The 19,612-nt window shown below is 47.8% G+C and overlaps 1 protein-coding gene across 1 annotated transcript in view; it reads right to left on the bottom strand.

Annotated features, from left to right (window-relative positions):
* The window catches only part of B4galnt3 (beta-1,4-N-acetyl-galactosaminyltransferase 3), a 102,335-nt gene that overhangs the window by 28,479 nt on the left and 54,244 nt on the right, over positions 1 to 19,612 (bottom strand). The window contains exons 2-3 of the mRNA XM_057782833.1: positions 7,210 to 7,313; positions 5,631 to 5,708 (exon numbers count right to left, since the gene is read on the bottom strand). Of these exons, the coding sequence (XP_057638816.1) occupies positions 5,631 to 5,708; positions 7,210 to 7,313 (182 nt within the window). The remainder of the gene's footprint in view (positions 1 to 5,630; positions 5,709 to 7,209; positions 7,314 to 19,612) is intronic.

Raw genomic sequence — 19,612 nt, 5'->3', positions numbered from 1 at the left:
CTCATCTCATGATTCCATTTTTATACCATATCTGGGACAGCCAAATGTAGAGCCAGGAAGTAAACAACTTTTCTCTTACAGAGGACATGGGTTCAGTTCCCGGCACTCACACCGTGGCTAATAACCACCTATAACTCCAGATCTGGGGAGAAGACACCCTCTTCTGTCCTCCATGGGCACCAGGAACACATATGATGTCCAAACATACATTAAGCAAAACACGCACACACATAAAATTAAAAAATGTATAAAGCCAATAGCTCTGTACCTAAGGCTGGGACGAGAGTGTGGTGACAGGGTATGGCCGGGGATGCAGGGCTTTCTTTTCCTTTTATGGCATAATGTCTCATATAGCTCAGGCCGTTTTCACACTTGTTATGTAGCCAGCGATGATCCTCCTGCCTCCACTTCCTGAGATTACAGGTGTGCATCACCACGCCCAATTTATACAGAGCTGCGGACTGAACGCAGGCAAGTCCTCTCCCAACTGATCTACATACATTCTCAGCCCTGGTTTCCTTATCTATCTGTATGAATTGTTATCTCAGGCCTCACAAATTCCAAGCAATAATCTACCACCGACAGACAGTCAGCAAGATGCGGAGTCTTCAACAAAGCACAACTCTGTCAATAAAACAGAAGCTACTGGGTTGCACACTGTATGAGTGAGTGACGTGTAAGGAATATGAACTAGATCTCATAACATTTTTTGTTGTTGTTTTATTTTGTTTTTTGAGACAAGGTCTCAACATGTAGCCTGATGTGGGAGTCCCCTCTGTGTGCTGTGATTACCATTAATGGATAAAGAAACTGCCTTGGCCCGTTGATAGGGCAGAACTTAGGTAGGCGGGAAGGACTGAACTGAATGCTGGGAGAAAGAAGGGCGGAGTTAAGAGATGTCATTGCCGCCAGAGTCAGACATGCTGAAACTTTGCCAGTAAGCCACTGCCATGTGGCGATATACAGATTAATAGAAATGGGTTAAATTAATGTAAGAGTTAGCCAATAAGAAGTTAGCGCTAGGGGCTGGAGAGATGGCTCAGTGGTTAAGAGCACTGCCTGCTCTTCCAAAGGTTCTGAGTTCAATTCCCAGCAACCACATGGTGGCTCACAACCATCTGTAATAAGGTCTGGTGCCCTCTTCTGGCCGGCAGACATACATACAGATAGACTATTGTATACATAATAAATAAATAAATAAATAAATAAATAAATAAATATTAAAAAAAAAAGAAGTTAGCGCTAATGGGTCAAGCAGTGTTTTAGTTAATACAGTTTCTGTGTGATTATTTCAGGGCTGAGCAGCCGGGCGGCTGGGAACCGACAAGCCTCTCTCCCCCAACAACAGCCTAGATATTCTCAAACCCAAAGTGATCCACCTGCCTCATATTCCCAAGTGCTGGGATTACTGATATGCACCATCAGGTCTCTTTCCAAAATTCTACTTTTAAAAGCAGTAACAAGGACCACGAAGATGCCTCAGTGGTAAATAAAGCGTTTGCCCCACAAGCCAACACCCTGAGTTCCATCTTCACCACATAAACCAACTGGTATTGTGGATCATGTCTGCCATCCCGGCAGTCCTACTGTGAGAGGGGAGGCAGAGAATCCCAGCAGTCCTACTGTGAGAGGGAGGTAGAGAATTCCAGCAGTCCTACTGTGAGATGGAGATAGAGAATGCCAGCAGTCCTACTGTGAGAGGGGAGGTAGAGAATCCCAGAAGTCCTACTGTGAGAGGGAGGTAGAGAATGCCAGCAGTCCTACTGTGAGAGGGGAGGTAGAGAATGCCAGCAGTCCTACTGTGAGAGGGGAGGTAGAGAATCCCAGAAGTCCTACTGTGAGAGGGAGGTAGAGAATCCCGGCAGTCCTACTGTGAGAGGGGAGGTAGAGAATCCCGGCAGTCCTACTGTGAGAGGGGAGGTAGAGAATCCCGGCAGTCCTACTGTGAGAGGGGAGAGTTGCCTAGAGCACACTGTGCAGTAGAAACAATAGATCCTGCCTCTATAAGGGGGAAGATGAGAACTGATTCCTGAAAGTTGTCTTTGCTCCTGGCCCTCCTGGCCCTCCTGACCCTACTCACCCGTGCCCCACAGAAACAGTAGCAAGCTGAGCGTGGAGTCACAGCCTGTAACCCTGAGGCAAGGAATCACTATGGGTCCTAGCATATCTTAAGCTAAAATAAACTCTAAGCAGCGTTAGGTTTCATGTCTCAAAAAATAAAATAAAAAATAAAAAACAGCCGGGCGGTGGTGGCGCATGCCTTTAATCCCAGCACTCAGGAGGCAGAGGCAGGCGGATCGCTGTAAGTTCGAGACCAGCCTGGTCTATAAGATCTAGTTCCAGGACAGGAACCAAAACCACAGAGAAACCCTGTCTCGAAAAACCAAAAAAAAAAATAAAAAACAGGAAAAACAAAAAAGGCAAAACAAAGCAAAAAACAAACAAACCCTAAAACAATGCATGGGGCACTGGATTAATTGCTGGAAACACAACACAGTGAGAACCCTGGGTCTATGCCCTGCTCCTGCCCACAGATGAGGAGCACCCTATCCCAACGTCGTGCAGCGACACAGACACTGTGGCCACTAGGACAGCTGTGCTCATCAGGCCTCTTGCTGATAACTAGTTTTGTTTGGGGGAACGATTCAGGGAAACCGAGTGTGCCCATGGCCCTGCACACTGACCGACAGATGAAGCGTCTGGCACTGGAGTTTGCTAGGGTTCCACAGAAGTTTTACAGGCAGCTACCCCATGCACCCAGCCCCAGCTGTCCAATCCGCGGAGTCCTCTTGGACACACCAAGGACAGCAGCCAAGGCTGCTGCCTCTCCCAGTGACTCTGGCCTCAGAGCAGGCAGGCAAAGCCTGAAACTGGAAAGCAAAGAAGTATCTTTACATTTAGTCCTCTTTCACTCAGAACAAGGCTCTCCACCAACTCTGTGACTTCCCAGACACACTGCCTACCAAGTGGTGACCACCCTAATCTAAGAGTCACTGAGCTGGGCACAGGAGGGACGGGACAGCTGGGCTGGAGAGGATGTTACTCATTGCCTCAGCCTAGGAAATCAGGGATTCCCTAAAGAGCTATAAAGATTGAGGGTTTTACGTCTTTTAACGTTTAAAGATGAAATCCATTGGCATTTACCACTAAAAGGACCTCCCACACCAACTATCTCTTTAAAACAGTCAATCTTGGCCAGGTGTGATGGCATATGCCTTTAACCCCAGCACTCAGTAGGCAGAGGCTGGCCCTGTGAGTTCCAAGCCAACCAAGGTCTCTTTTCCTCAAAGACCCCCCCCACCCCAAAAGTCAATTCCAGGAGAGATGTGGTGGTAGCACAAGCCTACAACCCCCGGTTTTCAGGAAGTTGAGGCTGGAGGATCATAAATTTCATGCTAGCCTGAGACTCTATCTTGAGAGAGAGAGAGAGAAAGAGAGAAAGAGAGAGAGAGCACACAAATGAGAATCCGCTAGAAGTGGTAGCACGTGCCTGTAATCCTAGCACTTGGGAGATGAAGGCAGAAAATCAGGAAGAATTATAAGTCATTCTCAACTATACAGTGAATTCAAGGCCAGCCTGGGCTACAGGAGACCCTGTCTCAAAAATAAACATGAAACCAGATGGTGGTGGCGCATGCTTTAATCCCAGCACTTGGGAGGCTGAGGTGGATGGATTTCTATGAGTTTGAGGCCAGCCTGGTCCACAGAGTGGTTCCAGGACAGCCAGAGTAGTTACACAGAAAAACCCTGTCTTGGAAAAAAAGAAAGGAAGGGAGGGAGGGGGAGAGGGAGGAACGGAGGGAGGAAGGAAGAAAGAGCAAAATAAGGAACAACATTTAAAAGAAAGAAAGAAAGAAAGAAAGAAAGAAAGAAAGAAAGAAAGAAAGAAAGAAAGAAAGAAAGAAAGAAAGAAGACAGACAGGAAGAAAGAAAGAAAGAAAGAAAGAAAGAAAGAAAGAAAGAAAGAAAGAAAGAAAGAAAGAAAGAAAGAAAGAAAGAAAAGAAAAGAAAAACAAATCAAGCTGTCCTTAGAGAGAAGGCTGTATCCCCAGGACCACCTGATCTTTAAAGCACGGCCCAGCAATCTATCTCCAATGCCTGATGATGTCAGCGAGAACAAGTGTGCCAGCACTGTAATCCATCCTCACCCTGAGCTTTAAGAGGGCAGTCTCACAGAGCAGAGGAGCTAACACTGACTCTTCTCTCTGGCCCTCGAGTGGGTGAGTTAGAAATAAAACCACCCAAGCTGCAAGATCAGTCTGTAATAGGAACACTAAAGACAATAGACTGGCCCACGCGACACAGCCAAGAAAAGGAGTCTTTAACACAGGCTCCAAGATGGAGATTCTGGGTTCTAAACACAACATAAAATGGGATTTTCACAAAGTACCGTGATATTCTAGAGTTTTTGGTACAAGCATGTACTCAAGATAACTTGTACATGCTCACGAAAGGAAGGAAGGAAGGGAGGAGGGAGGGAGGGAGGGAGGGAGGGAGGGAGGGAGGGAGGGAGGGAGGGAGGGAGGAAGGGAGGAGGGAGGGAGGGAGGGAAGGAAGGAAGTTAGGATGGAAAAGACTATCAATGCCTATTAGTAAATAGTATCAGGACAGCTGGGGTTTTCTCTGCTGCGCCGGCTCAAGTGATCGCCCCTCTGAGTTCCTGCACCTGGTTGTGATTTGGGTCCCACAATAACTGTTCTCTGAAGCAGATTCCTAATGCATGTTCCTTTGGTAGCTCAGAATATTAACATGCATTCATGGAAAAGGCAATTCAGAGGCAAATAAATCTGGGACATGCTGAGCTAAACCAAGCTAAACAGATTTCCCCAGGACTTCTCAGAATCTTTCATATGTTAATGTGAATTTCCAAGAACAGTTGTCCTGCACAGTGGACTTTTGATTTTTTTTTTTTTTTTTTTTAGGTTTATTTCACAATGGATTCCTTTTTTCTTGGAATATCTTATGGGACTTAATAGTCTAAGAGAGCACTCTTGGGCAAGTTGTTATCTTTAAGACTGGGGATTGGCAAGGCCATGAAAGACACGGAACTTCCCCAGACACTGTTTGCCAACCTACAAAGTAAAGATAATGACCGTTACCACCGGTTGGATCTACAATGTCCCTGAAATGCCCACAGGTCACAGCCTGAAGTACTGCTGCGACCAGTGGGAGCTTTAAGACGCAGAGCCCAAGGGAACCAGGTCCTGCTGCTGGAGGGAATATTAGGACCAGCCCCTTCCCCTCTTTCTTTGCTCCCAGTCACCCCAAGTTAGAATCCTGCTCCTCTAGCTCCACCACAATGGGCTATGCTACAAAGGCCCAAAGCAACAAGCCAGGCAACCACAGCCAAAATAAACCTTCCTCCTCGTGAGTGGACTGTGTTAGGCAGAGAGCTGAGCTAACAATAAGACCACCTTACAGGGGATAGCAGCTGAGGAGAGATGAAAGGCGGAGCCTGGCACACAGTAGGCCTGCAGCAAAGGTTTGTGCTCCTCTAATGGAGGAAAATCTAATGAACCCAGAGGAAAACATTTTAATACAGTACAGCAATAATCACAAGAGAGTTTTCTAGATCTCTGGGTTTCCTCTGTTACGCCTGTATAAAGAGCAGGATCGGCGGAGTTCCTTACCTCTGAAAGCCAGGGGACAGGCTTGTTCCACTTCAAGTAGCTACTGTTCCTATTCCTACTTTGGGAAATTTCTTGGTCCTATCAGAAGAATAAAAAATGAAGTTGGTGAATATATTGGTAAAAAGTTGGAGATAGGGGCTGGAGATATAGCTCAGCGGTTAAGAGCACTGGCTGCTCTTCCAAAGGTCCTGAGTTCAATTCCCAGCAACCACATGATGGCTCACCACTGTCTGAAATGAGATCTCATGCCCTCTCCTGGTGTGCAGGCAGAACACTGTGTACATAATAAATAATTTTTAAAAAAAACAAATGGAGATAGGACGGGATATGGGGCTCCTTGAAGATGCCTCTGGGGAAGCAGGGGGTCATGGGACACAGCTCCTGTCCCTAGGAGGCTTGTCAACCTAAGAGATACTTTCACTCATTATCTACGCCATATCCCTGAGGAGACTGTCTCAGGCTTGTCAACATGCACTCTGGAGGTCTGCTCACATTCCTGAATTTTTCAACCTGCTCCATGAGGAAAAAAACCTGACTCTGGACCCCCTTGGAACAGGAGCTGCGACTTCTTATTCCCCCAACATCACGCCAAGTTCTATCCAGATTTGTCACTGATCTCAACAAATGGGAACCCCTCAAAGGCACCCCAAGTCCTCCCTACCATACCCGTCTACAGACTGACTCTGGTCTCGCCCAGCTCGGAGGATCCACATCTGGTTTTGGCTCAGCTGTTTCGGGGGTGGGGTTCCAAATTGGAATGGCCCCCAGTTTCCCTAATCTACCTCCTGAGAAACACTATAGGGAAATGCTCCATGACAAACCATACCCCAGCTGTTTGCAGGGAAGGGCATCTGTCTCCGTTATCACCTCTGGCACCACGTATCTGGCACTGTCAGCAGAAACAGTCCTGTCTCCAGGATATGCTGGTTAATAATATGCAGGGAATGCTGTGTGTGTGTGTGTGTGTGTGTGTGTGTGTGTGTGTGTGTGTGTGGCGGGGGCAGGGGGGAGTTAGGGGTAGAATAGATGGGAATGAAATCCAGGGCCTCACAGAAGCTAGGCAAAGGCTCTACCGCTAAGCCTAGCTTTTAGGATGTGTTGTCTTGAGATGGGGGCCATATGTCTGAAACAGCTCAGACTTGGATAGCTTGGACAATGTGGTAAAAGCAGAAACAAGAGAACTAGGCCCACTGGGGCTCTGAGCAATGGTTCTCAACCTGTAGGTCGCCACCCCTGGGGGCAGAATGACCCGTTCACAGGGGTCGTATATCAGATGTCCTGCATGTCAGATAGTTACATACGATTCATAACAGCAGCAAAATTACGGTTATGAGGTAGCAACAGAATGATTTTATGGATGGGGGTCGCTGCAACATGAGGAACTGTCTTGAAGGGTCGCAGCTTTAGGAAGGCTGAGAAGCACTGGCTTTGAGGAAGGCAAGCTAGATATCGGCACAGCCCTCCCTGCAGTCTCTGCACACAGATTTCCCTTATGGCCATGGAGCAACCGAGGACAACTGAAGATCCTGACTGATTGAGCAGCAAGGAGACCAGAAAAAAGACCGGACCTGCCACATACCTTGAAGCTCAGCCTCTGGGGACGATAGAATTGGAGATTGGGATCAACAGCTGGAATGTTCCTGTTGGCCAGGGCCTTGGCCAGTTCTCTCCAGCTGCCATACCCTATGAAAGGGAAAGAAGAAAAACAAAGTCAACTTAATTCAGGAGCCCATAAATCTATGATTAGGGAGGCAGAGATGGGGGGGGCGCTTCTTTTTTCCTTACCCCACCTTGCAAGGTAGCTATGAAGTGGGCCAGGCATGGGCAGATGCAAATTTAGCCACAGTCCACAGGGCAGAGAGTGAGAAAGACTTCCCTAAATCAGAGAAGGAACTCCGCCATGTGAACTGGCTCTGGTCAGTACTGTGGGGACTCACTACAGCATGATTCTTACCCAGCTGCACATGGTGGGTGATTTCTCACAAAAGGCCCAGTCAAGAACTGGCAGCAAAGGCTATTTCCAGGGTAGCAGCAGGGGATTATGGGAGGTGGGGACAAGAGGGTTAAAGGCAAGGAGCACAAGCCTCTCTGATCATTAACCATGGGATTGCTGGATAGAACCAGAGCTAAAGGAGGCAGGAAAGGGTGAGCCAGGGACTTGGTGTTTGTCAAGCAAATTTAGAGTCCTGAGCTGATCTGAAGGCTCAATGCGACTCACTGATGTGTGCTCTGGAACCGGTTAGCTTGCGTGCATCTGAGGAGGTGAAAAGACAAACCATGGTGGGAGGGAGGGGACAGGAAACTGTTGATGTGCAAGCAAGCATACCTACACAGACGAAGAGGCAAGGGACTGCCGTGGATAAGGGCGGGAAGAGTCAGGGCCAGTGCTCAGTCTAAGTCACTAGGTGCCATTGCCTTCTTGATAATAAAGAGATCGGCTGGGCAGAGCTGCTGGGCTTAAAATGAGTGAACCCACAACATGATAGGCCATGAATCAGAACTGGGAACCATCAGGCCAGTTTTGAAGAACACTTCATCCTCACTCCAGGAAAGAAAAATGGGGAAACAAAACAACAACAAAAAGCCCTTAAAGCCAGGCAGGTGCCAGTGGCGCACGCCTTTAATCCCAGCACTCAGGAGGCAGACAGGTGAATCTCTGAGTTCAAGGCCAGCCTGGTCTACAGACTGAGTTCCAGGACAGCCAAGGCTACACAGAGAAACTCTGTCTCAAAGGGAAAAAGAAAAGGAAAAAGAAAAACTGGGACGAAGGCTGATGAAATGATGAGAGTCACAGAATGAATAGCAACAAGACTGAGATGGGGACCTGAGTGCCTGCTTCAGTAGGACGCCGCTGTGGGGCCAGGCTGCATCTCGGCTCTGGAGCTCACGTGAGGCACAACACAGGCACTGCTCAGGAGTGTCAGATTGATGCAACACTTGGGGAAAAAAACTCCACGTAAAAGGAGTTTGACAGTCACCCTCCCTCCCCACTTGGGAATCAACAGTTGGCAGAAGGCAGAAGTGTGGCAGGATCCCTATGTGAGCACCAACAGGGACACAGATAACTGAACAAAACCAGAATAAACAGCTAAGTACAAGGGCAGATGCCTCTAACACATCAGAACTCTAAGGGAACTAAGGCAGCATTGGACCAGCCTCAGATACAAAGCAAGACCGTCTCAGCAAAACAAAAACAACCACAGAGTAGAAGTCGTGTGAACCAGAAGGTAGACATCTCCTGTGCAGGAGTCTTATGTGCTGATGCTTGGAGGGGTGGGTGCAGAGCCACAGACCAGAGCAGGCCGTGGAAGGGGCTTATGTGGCTATGGCTCGTGCTGAGGAAGCATCTCGGACGCAAGGTTTCCTGTGAGCCCTTTAAGATGCTGGAGTTAGGCCAGGTGTGAGCACTCTCATCTTACAAATGAGGAAAGAGGAGCTTGGAGTTCTGAGTCACAGATCGACTTGTCACCCAAGATTAGAGAAGACAGTCCTTACAGGCCAGCGTCTGTCATCATTCATGCTTTCTCCCGTGGCCACTCTTTAGCAGGGCTGTGAGGAGTCCTGGAGTCGGAGTCCTGGATCTGGGCCTTGGGTCACTACACAGTCACGCTTACAGTTATGAGAACCTCTGGCCTCCAAGGTCACATGGACAGACACATAATTTAAAAAAAAATACAAATCTCAAAAAATATCCCCTGCCGAGCAAGCGTGCGTGCGCGCGCGCACGCGCGCGCATGTGTGTATATGTGTGTGTGTGTGTGTGTGTGTCTCGTACGCATGTGTGGGGACCAGAAGGCATCGGGTGTCCCCCTCAATCACTCAATTCCCTTTGAGGACAGGTCTCGCTATGAACCTGAGTTCATGTTTTCTAACCTAGTCTGAAAGCCAGCAAGTCCCAGCAATGCACCTGTCTCCATCCCCCTGCACATGTGCAGGGTACCCAGCTAACTACATGGGCGCTGGGACCTGAACGCTGCTTCTCATGATTGCCAGCAATAGCTCTAAGTTACTGAGCCGTCTTTCCAGCCCCAAACCCTTGCTTTTAGAGGAATCGTGCTAGCCTAATTTGGCTACAATGTTCTTAATGCCTCTACTTGGCAACTGCGAGGACTGCCTTCCTTAATCCGTTTATTGGCTGTAAACCCCTGGCTTCCTGGCTGTACTCAGAAATGAACTCGGATCTACACTAAGGGAAGAAGTCATTGACACTCCCAGTTCTACTCCTTTATAACTGAAGGCTCTCTCTGCAGCTGAGGGGAGTTCTGTTGAGAAAAAGACAGGAAACTCAGTTAAGTTAAACCTAGTCAGGCCCTCACCTGCACGTCACGGTATGTCCACACAGTCTGATATAACTGAGATTTGGACAGTCAACCGTGCAGTCTTCAGGCTTCAGAGTGGCAGGTCTAAGTACATGTGCCTTCCAGCTGTAAGGGTGTGAGCATCTCTTTAACCTGGCTTTCTTCATCAGGATAAACAGAAGCATCTGCTCTGTCCCCCAGGCCCGCTGTGAGCACTGAGTTATATGTGTCTGACTCACACACTGCTTGATAAGCATCTCTTCCTCCTAACTGTCCTGAATTGGGGGTTTAGATTTGAGAGTCAGGGGACAGGAATCCCAACTTCTTTTGAATTGTGTAAACTGCTAAGAGTCAGTAGCTCAGACTCTTGTCTGCTTACCGGCCCGAGAGCAAGCAGACAGGGCAGCAGGAACTTGGTGTTGGCACAGCAATAGATATGTCCTCTCTGCTCCATGGACTTTGTGGTCCTCTATCACCTCTCCATGGTCCTGCCAGTGTTCACTGGGCAAACACGCTATGCCAGGCACTGGGCCCTATATTTGGATCCTCCTCTTCTCTGCATCTGCATTGCTTAGCCCCCTGGGGACAATTGGAACTAAAGAATGTGCTGATTGAATGACAGACACTTGTCACTTGTCCCCTGTTAAGTGACTCCTCCTGCTTCTGGCTGAACTTCTCCTTCCAAAGCACCAGCTGCCAGGGCCTGTTCTTCCTCCAGCAGGCGTCACATTGATGCCAAGAGACAGACATCTAGATCTCAGGTATCAGATAAAGCAGCACCCTGGGCCTCATGGTCTGCCCTCACAAAGCTGGGCTATCAAGTTCACCATCAGCCAGAGCTTTGCCAACATCCCTCCTGGGGGCAAGAGAGACTTCAAAGGCCTGGAGATTATCATCCTGGCTCTTTGCTACGATATAGCACACATATATCCCTCGGTATCATTTCTCAAAGCCTCTAACACATGCTAACTCCACTGCCTCCTCTCACCCTTTCTCTCAGAAATAAGAAAAATGAAACAACAATACCGGTACAATTATTAGCCCAGAGTCTCACAGAGAAACGAGAACGCACACGAAGCACCCAGTGCCTGTAACAACTCAATCTCCAGCATCACTTGGTGCTGCAGGCCAGGAGATGGTACTCATTTCCCTGGACACTTCATCTGATGCTCTTGTCAATACAGCATAGGGATGTCAGGGCTCTTCACATGGCAGAACGGCAAAGGTCCTCACTTCTACTGCAGATCCCCCAGTGGGACTGCAGGCTTGGCCTTGGACTCCATCCCAGGGGCTGAAAACACTTAAAAGCATTTTTAACTTAACAGTTTAGGACTGGAGGTAGAGTCTAGCTAGCACAAAGTGCTTGCCAGGGTGGAGTTCAGTGTAGAGCCTTGGCTGATGGTGTACAAGGTCCTAGGTTCCATCCCCAGTACAACGTGTGTGTGTGTGTGTGTGTGTGTGTGTGTGTGTGTGTGTTATGTACACGGTGTTCTATCTGCATGTATGCCCGCAGACCAGAACAACTTAAGAAATAAAAAGTTATTGCTAAATTTGCATGTCAGTATAAATTCCTAAAGCCTGTTAATAAAGACCCTGAACTGACCCAAAGCACACTCCTTTCCAGCCAACCACATAAGGATGTGTTCAAGGGGGTTGGATTCAAGGGGGTTGGAGAGATGGCTTAGCCATTAAGAGCATTAGCTGCTCTTCCAGAGGTCTTGAGTTCAATTCCCAGCACCCACTTGGTGACTCACAACCATTTGTAATGAAATCTGGCACCCTATTCTGTCCTGCAGGCCTACATGCAGACAGAACACTGTATACATGATAAATAAAAATAAAAATATTTTTAAAAAATGTGTTCAAACCTCTACCAGTGCGCAACCAGACTCCTTACAAGCTTGTGGAAATGTGTGTTGCTTTTGCTTCTAAGTGACTATAAGAATGATACTAAGAGCAGCCAACATTAATAAGCACTTATTATATGCAAAGCATCGTGCTAGGAAGTATGGATTTGGCTTTAGGGTTGTTTTGTTATTATTTTTGAAACAGGGTCTCACTATGTAGCCATGACTGGCGTGAAGCTCTCTATATAGCTAAAGTTGGCCTTCAGCTCATAGAAATCCACCTGCCTCTGCTTCCCGGTTGCTGGAATTAAAAGTGTGCACCACCCTGCCCACTCCATGCTAAAAGTTTTATTTCACCATGCAAAGACAGAAACGATAAGCGTACGGGCACACACATCACTTCACCGTGAACAACAGGGAGCCCCGCAGAGACCTAGGGAATCTGCTCCAACCCTGTGATGGTGGAGTGTCAGCCCTGAGTGGATGAGTCACCTCATCTCTCTACTCCACACTCCATTTCTTACGCACGTGGAAGCTGACAGAACTGAATACAGGCAGCCCAGCACAGAGTGATGCAAGATTAACCCCTAGTAAAGGCTAAACAGTGCAATAGGCTGGTTACTTAGCCCTTCCCTCCTCCCTAAAAAAGAGAGCAATGAAGGAAGGAAGAAAGGAAGGAAGGGAGGGAGGGAGGGAGGGAGGGAGGGAGGGAGGGAGGGAGGGAGGGAGGGAGGGAGGGAGGGAGGGAGGGAGCTGACAGCTCTATGTAGCAGCAGGGAGGCTGAAGGCAGCCCAAGAATGCTACCAGGAGAGATGGAACTGGGAACAACCTGAAAAGGGATGGATGCACAGGGTTACCATGGCAGGCATAGACATCTTTACACTGTTGTTTCCAGGCTTAGGGCTGGTCTCCAGTAGAAAGGGTTTTCTCCTTCTCTAAACTACGGGGGGTGGGGGTGGGGGGTGAAGAGCTGGCCCTCCCAGGACTCTGGAAAGGGTGTGAGCAGCCTAGGAGGAGGGTTAGTTCGCCTGTTCCACAGACACCACAGACGGAAGAGCCAAAATGAATATAGATTTCAAAACGAAGCCCTGGGGTCTGCACAGAAACACACTCTCCAGAGACCAAAAATGCAAAGAGAAAAGGTGGTGAAATGCAGCAGCGCCAAAGAGACAACACCCTCGACCTGAATTCGGCACCAAAGAGACAGCATCCTCATCCCAAATGCAGCGGCGCCGAGGAGACAGCATCCTCGTCCCCAAGAGACAGCATCCTCATCCCACTAGGAAACAAGAGGTTGCCGAGGAGACCAGAGGTCATGACATTTGGGGCATGGATTTACAAGAACTAGCCCTGAGTCTCAGGATGAAACGGTTCTGTCCCTGGGGAGCACTTGAGGAGAGAGCCTGGGGAGTTAGTGTCTTCAGTGGGACAAAGAAACCATGACTTGAGGCTAGCAGGGTCTAGCTCAGATCAAAAAATGGAAGCAGCAAGTCACAGACAGGCATGGATGAAGCGAGGACCTGTCACCTGGGAGACGGTCTTCAGGGCATGCCCAAGGCTCTGACAACAGAGTCTTTCCTTCCTGCTCTCTGATGCCCCAGGAAACTATAAATAAAAATTATTATTACTTTAGCCATAACAATTAACATGAATGAGTTAAAATACACACACACACACACACACACACACACATATATATATATATATATATATATATATATGTCTACTATAGAGGCCTGCTATATTTATATTAACTTGGGCACAGATAATTTTGTTTTTCTTTATTTTTTAAAAATTTAGTTGTAATTTCTAATACATAAACTATATAAGCAATCCTCTTTTGTAGTTCTTGATAATCAATGATATGGGGCGGAAAGATGGCACACACCTTTAATCTCAGGACTGAAGCACTCAGGAGGCAGAGGCAGGCAGATCTCTCTGAGTTCAAGGTCAGTCTGGTCTACAGAGAGTGTCCCGGGACAGCCAGAACTATGTAATGAGACCCTGCCTCTAAAAACACAAAACACAACAAAAACAAAAATAAAGAGCACTGACTGCCGTTTCGAGGATGCAGTTTGGACGCCCAGCATCACACCGTGTCTTACGACCATCGGTAACTCCAGGGTATCCAAGATCCACACCGTCTTCTGGTCTTTGTGGGCACATATGTGGTTCACAGGCATACACACTGGCAAAACTCATACACATAAAAATAAGTAAATCTCAATAAATAAGCAAATAAATACAAATTAAAGAAAACAATCTATGACACCACAGAGCCCAGGGACCCAAAAGCAAGTGAATGGCAACCTCAGCAAGAACGGGCTAAAGTGTTGACATTGGCTCATACCTCCTGGGTAAGAGGAAGGAAGGGTGGGCAGGCCTGGCAGAAGCAGAGGCCTAATCAGATCACAGGCACAGAAATGTCTGTCAAACAATGCTGCACGCTATCTTTCAACAATCGCTTTTCCAGGCTCTGACACTTTTTTTTTAAATATTCAGTTTTTTTTTAACAGGTTTGTGTATATATAGACTGAGTGTGTATATAGCTTTTATGCTTTGACAGGTTCACATATGTGTAGACTGAGTATGTAGATAGCTTTTATGCTTGGACAGGTTCATGTGTATCTAATGAATGTTGGTCGTTCTTTTTACCTCCTGTTACCCTCTCTTATATCATCCTCTCCCCTACTGAAACCTTTCTTCCCAACCTTATTGTCGTATTTTCTTTTACATATATTCATACATATTGTTATTCTTTCTTTTTGAATTACATACATGTTATACAATGTATTTTTATTTTAGGCTTTGTTTTTGCGACAGAGTCTCATTAGAGTCACACACCACCATGCCAGCTTATATGATACTAAGAACTGAACCCAAGGCATCATGCATGCTCATCAAGCATTCTACCAACTGAGCGACATCCACAGCCCAGATTACTCTATAGGAAAACAAGGTTTACAGGGCTGTTTGGTTGTGGGTGGTTGATCCTGCTAAAAGTCACAAAGACAGTAAGTGACTGAGGCAAGATTTGAGCCCAGGACAAAAGGTTGTGTTCTCAATTCTATTACTCCCTTTCCCTTCAGATGTGCACAAGAGCTTTCCCTTCCATTATCACGACTGTCACCTGGTACATGTGCCCATTTATTCACCAGCCCATCCCTGTTCTCCCACCGTCTCCAAACTACCTTTTACTGATACCACGTGCACACACTCGCCAGACCACTTCCTTTCTCTTTCCAATTTAGTTACTAGTTAACCAGTGTCTCTCTGTAAGTGCCAAAGAAATGCAGCGGCGGGGGGGGGGGGGGGAGAAATAGGGGAAAGGAGGAGGGGGAGGAGAGGAGGGAATAGAGCCCTGAATGGACGATCCCATCATCCTCAACTAGCCAGAGAACTAGACAAGTGCATTTGGGCAGTTTGATGCCCTCTTCCTACTCTCGGCACCTTCTCCTTCTCAACAGAAATGGTGCAGGGTTTGTGTTCATGATGGGCCCTGGGGATCACTGGCCCAGCTCATCAGGAGGAGGGAAAGTCTGAGGGCTGAGGACAGTAGGCAGGTGGAGTCCTAAGGTTTCCCTGGTTCTGCTCAGGAACAGATAAACTCAGGTGGGGCTCTCATGAGCTTCGCCCCTGACAGGCCTCCAAGCCTGCTCACAACCAGGCCCAGGGGCCTGAAGAGCCGTCAGCTTTACCCCCAGCTTCCCGCCAGGCTGGCACCTAAGCTGTTGGGATGGTTGTGGCGGCAGGCAGGCTGAGGCTTGCAGCTCGTGACATGGGAACTGCACCTACCGCCCTAGAAGGGGCCAAAAGAGGGCACCTGAGCCAGGACCAGGGATGCACCTGCCCTACAGCTGCTGCTCACCCAAACAGCCAGAGAGAAGATAAAGCCAAGGGCGCAGATGAGAAGAAGAGACAGACAGAAAGCTCAATGTCCTTCTATGTGCTGCTGCTGCCCTGGGAATATGGACCTGACTTTACACAGCCCAGCTCCGTGAGTTTCCAGCCTTCAGGCATGTATGATAATGGACACAGACTCCAGAAGGCAGGGCCCGGCCATTCTCACTAGCATCATTTCAAAAATTTAAACAACCCATAACATTCCAAGCTCCATCTACTAGTCAGGACTATGACAGTCACAGTCCCGTGCAAGGGGGATGTGAACTTAAGACCCTTAATGAAATGGAACATTTTTGGGAAAACCGAGAGCTGACAGAGTCCTGGATTTTTAAGACTGGCCCATAGCCTGCACTTCATTCCTCAAGGACTCCTAGGCAAGAGCCACTTAGGTTCTTTCAGGACCCTGTGATGGGGCTGACTTTTCTGAACCCACGAGATCTATTGCTGTGGAATAGTCCTGTACACTGTGAAGATGTGCTGCTCTTGTTGGTTTAATAAAGGGCCAGCTGGCCAATAGCTAGGCAGGAAGAGGTTAGGCGGGAGAACCAAACTAAGAGAACACTGGGAATACAAGAGCTAGTTCCAGGACAGGCTCCAAAACCACAGAGAAACCTTGTCTCGAAAAACCAAAAAAAAAAAGAGAACACTGGGAAGAAGGGTGGAGTCTCGGGAGCCACCAGTCAGCTCCAGAGGAAAAGGATGGATAGAAAATGAGGTGACAAGTCATGAGTCACATGACAGCATTTAAATTAATAGAAATGGATTAATTTAAGTTGTAAGAGCTGGATAGTAATAATAAGTCTCTGTGTGGTTACTTGTGAGCTGAACAGCGGTCCTGGCTTCATCTTCTTCTTTTTGGTTTTTCAAGACAGAGTTTCTCTGCGTATTTCTGGTTGTCTTGGAACTTACACTGTAGACCAGGCTGGCCGTAAACTCGCAGAGATCTGCCTGCCTCTGCCTCCCTGAGTGCTTGGATTAAAGGTGGTGCCTGCACCACCATTGCCTGGCCAAAGATATTCTTTAAGGAAAAAATGTGGAACTACCCTTTACCTCCCTGGGGGTCTTTCAAGTAGGGAGTTCAGGGCTACAGTAGTAGGGTATTCGTCTAACGTGCAGAGTAAGTAGTTAAGGATGATCGATCAGAAGCCTGGGGAAATTGAGCAAATGGACCAGTGAGCTACCCTGTCACCAGGCATTTACTGAACACCTAGTGTATACTGAGTATGAACCCTACTAACAGCTGGATAGAGAGAAAAGGACATTTAGTTCTTTCCGTTCCGAGAAGATGATAGGGCAGGCATCCATGGTTACTGAAAAGACCCACTTATCTAAGAACTTGGAAATAGCCTGGTTGGTCCTCACACTTGTGCCCACACACAGGGCAAGTGCATGCCAGTTCTATTGGATGTGAGTTGGGAGACACAGCAAGCTGGGCTCACTAGATGTTGATGACATGTTGCGCAAGGATTTTCCATTTTCAAAGACTCGGGCAAGGCTATGAGCAAATTCTCTGTAATTAAGAAACTTGTCTTCATGGTCCTAATAAATCTAGGAAAAGCAACAAATAGGAAAATCCTGACTCTATATAACAGCAATGGAGGAATTTCAACAAGAAGATCACTAGATCTCAGAGGAAGATTTAATGATGCCCACAGAGGCTCTGGAGGGCATAAGACAGAATAGTAGCTAGTTAAAAAACTGGGGCTCGGGACTGAAGAGATGGCTCATCAGTTAAGAGCACTTCCTGCTCTTTCAGAGGACCAGGTTTGATTAGCAGAACCCACACTGAATGGCTCACAACCATCTTTAATTCCAGCTTCAGGTCTGGAGCCTCTAGCCTCCACAAGCGCCTGTATGCATGCACACGTACATACACACAGATACATACACATAGGACTGGGGAGACGGCTCAGCCGCTAAGAGCACTAGACGCTCTCACAGAGGACCTGGGTTTAGTTCTCAGCACCCAGGATGGGACCTCATAACCACCTGCAACTCCCGCTCCAAGGGGTCTGATGCCTTTTTCGTGCCTTTGTGGGCAATGTACATACATGTGGCACAGACATACATGCCAGCAAAACACTCGCGCCCATAAAAATAAAAACAAATCTTAAAACTAAAAAACATGCAATCTTAAAACCCGAGGCTCTTCCTCTAGGAGGAAACAGGGATCTCTCTCCTGACTGAGTGAAAAACAGTTTCCACTGTTGGAGAACCTTCAGAGACAGAAGCGTCATTGATAGGAAAAAGTGAGAGTTGGGATAAAAACAAGCAAATAAAACCAAACCATCGTCATCAGAAGGTGGAGGAAAGATGTGGGGAGTTAAACAGTGGGGGGTGTGTCTGTGAAAAGCAAGCAGGAACATCAGCTAGCCACTAAGGAGACAGGAAGGAACCTGGGTACAATGGCACACCCGCATCACAGCCACGCAGAGGAGGCGAGTCCGGGTCTCTTAAGTAATATTTTAAAAGACAAGCGGGGACAAGCAGGAAATACTTCGCAATTAACTGCCTATAGCAAAGGGCCTGGACTTCCGGGATGACTCCGGCGGGATGACGACACAGACCTAGGAGTCTGTTTAGGAATCTCCTCCACGCATTACCCCGCCACCTAACAGGTTAGCGCGTGCTTCACAGAGAAAACCACCATAGCTACAAACAGACATCTGCCCAGGCTCGTCTCGGCTACGTGCCTGACGTACATTGTCTCATTTCACTCCCACAGCAACCACATTGACACGATTCCTGATTTACAGATGGGGAAAATGAGTCCTCATAGCCTCCAGATGACGGCATTGGGAGACTGCTGGTTTTTCAAAAAGATCTAACAATATCTTGCATAGGACCTTCTACCTACTGTACAGAGAGGCAGTGGAATCCAAGGGAAGCAAAGAGAGGAAGGACCCTGGAAGCCAAGGACATTCTTGGGCCACACAGGGCCTTGGTTTGGACCAGCAGCCAAGAGACTTAGTCTCCCAGCCCATTTCACCTGATATCAGCTGTCAGACTACCTCCACTCCAGCCCCCCCACACACACTATTTGCAGTATTATCTGATGTGGGTGCCTGCCCACTGCTAGATGGTCTGAGTGAAGTGACCTGCCAAAACCCAGCTGCTGTGATCTGTTCCCGGGAAGGAGAAGGAATGGGACAGGAAGGCATACAGGACAGCAATAGGAATATCGGGGTCAGGTGTGGTGGCACCAGCGCTCAGGCGGATCTCTGTGAGTTCAAGGCCAGCCTGGTCTATACAGAGTTCCAGCAGGCCGAGGTTATAAGGGAGATTAGGAATTACTTTCCTCCTCCCCACAAATGTCATTTAAATGAAACTCTTGAGTGTTTGTATGCACTGAGGACAAAGGACTGGGCATAAGGGTAAGGCTCTCATCCCAGAGTCACCACCACACATTCTCGATCTCATTGTTATGTTCAGCCCAGTGCCATGAACCTTTTCCATTTGGTTGACAAGGGCGCAGAGACCTACAGGTTAAGTTCACCGAACTGTCTAATATGCAAGGGGAGCCAGGATTAAGGATGTCTGATATCAGTCTTTGATTCTTGCCAGAGGCACAGTATGCTGTTATAGTGTTTAACTGCCCCTGAGCCTGAGCTCAGGAAAGCCTGAAGATCACGTCTCTCTCATTATATTCCCATTGCATCAATCAAGCACTTGCAACGCGAGGATAAATGAATGGCAAAGGGTCTGGGTGTGAGGAGCTGGAATGACTACTTCTTAGGCAGCATCTCCTCCTAACTCTGGGCTAGAGACTGGATGAGCTGATGGACACTGGTCCTGACAATCAGCTGAAGGCTGTCTTAGCAGACTGTGGACACTCATGGTGGCTGAGATGGCAAAGTCACAAGCCAAGGGTCTCCAAGGAAGCCCTTGCTGCTTTAGTGTATACTATTTCCTCCCCCCCCACCCATTCCCCCT

This window comes from Chionomys nivalis, chromosome 1, assembly GCF_950005125.1.
Source record: "Chionomys nivalis chromosome 1, mChiNiv1.1, whole genome shotgun sequence".
Classification (NCBI taxonomy): Eukaryota; Metazoa; Chordata; class Mammalia; order Rodentia; family Cricetidae; genus Chionomys; species Chionomys nivalis.
This window is presented reverse-complemented; position numbering and strand designations above follow the sequence as displayed.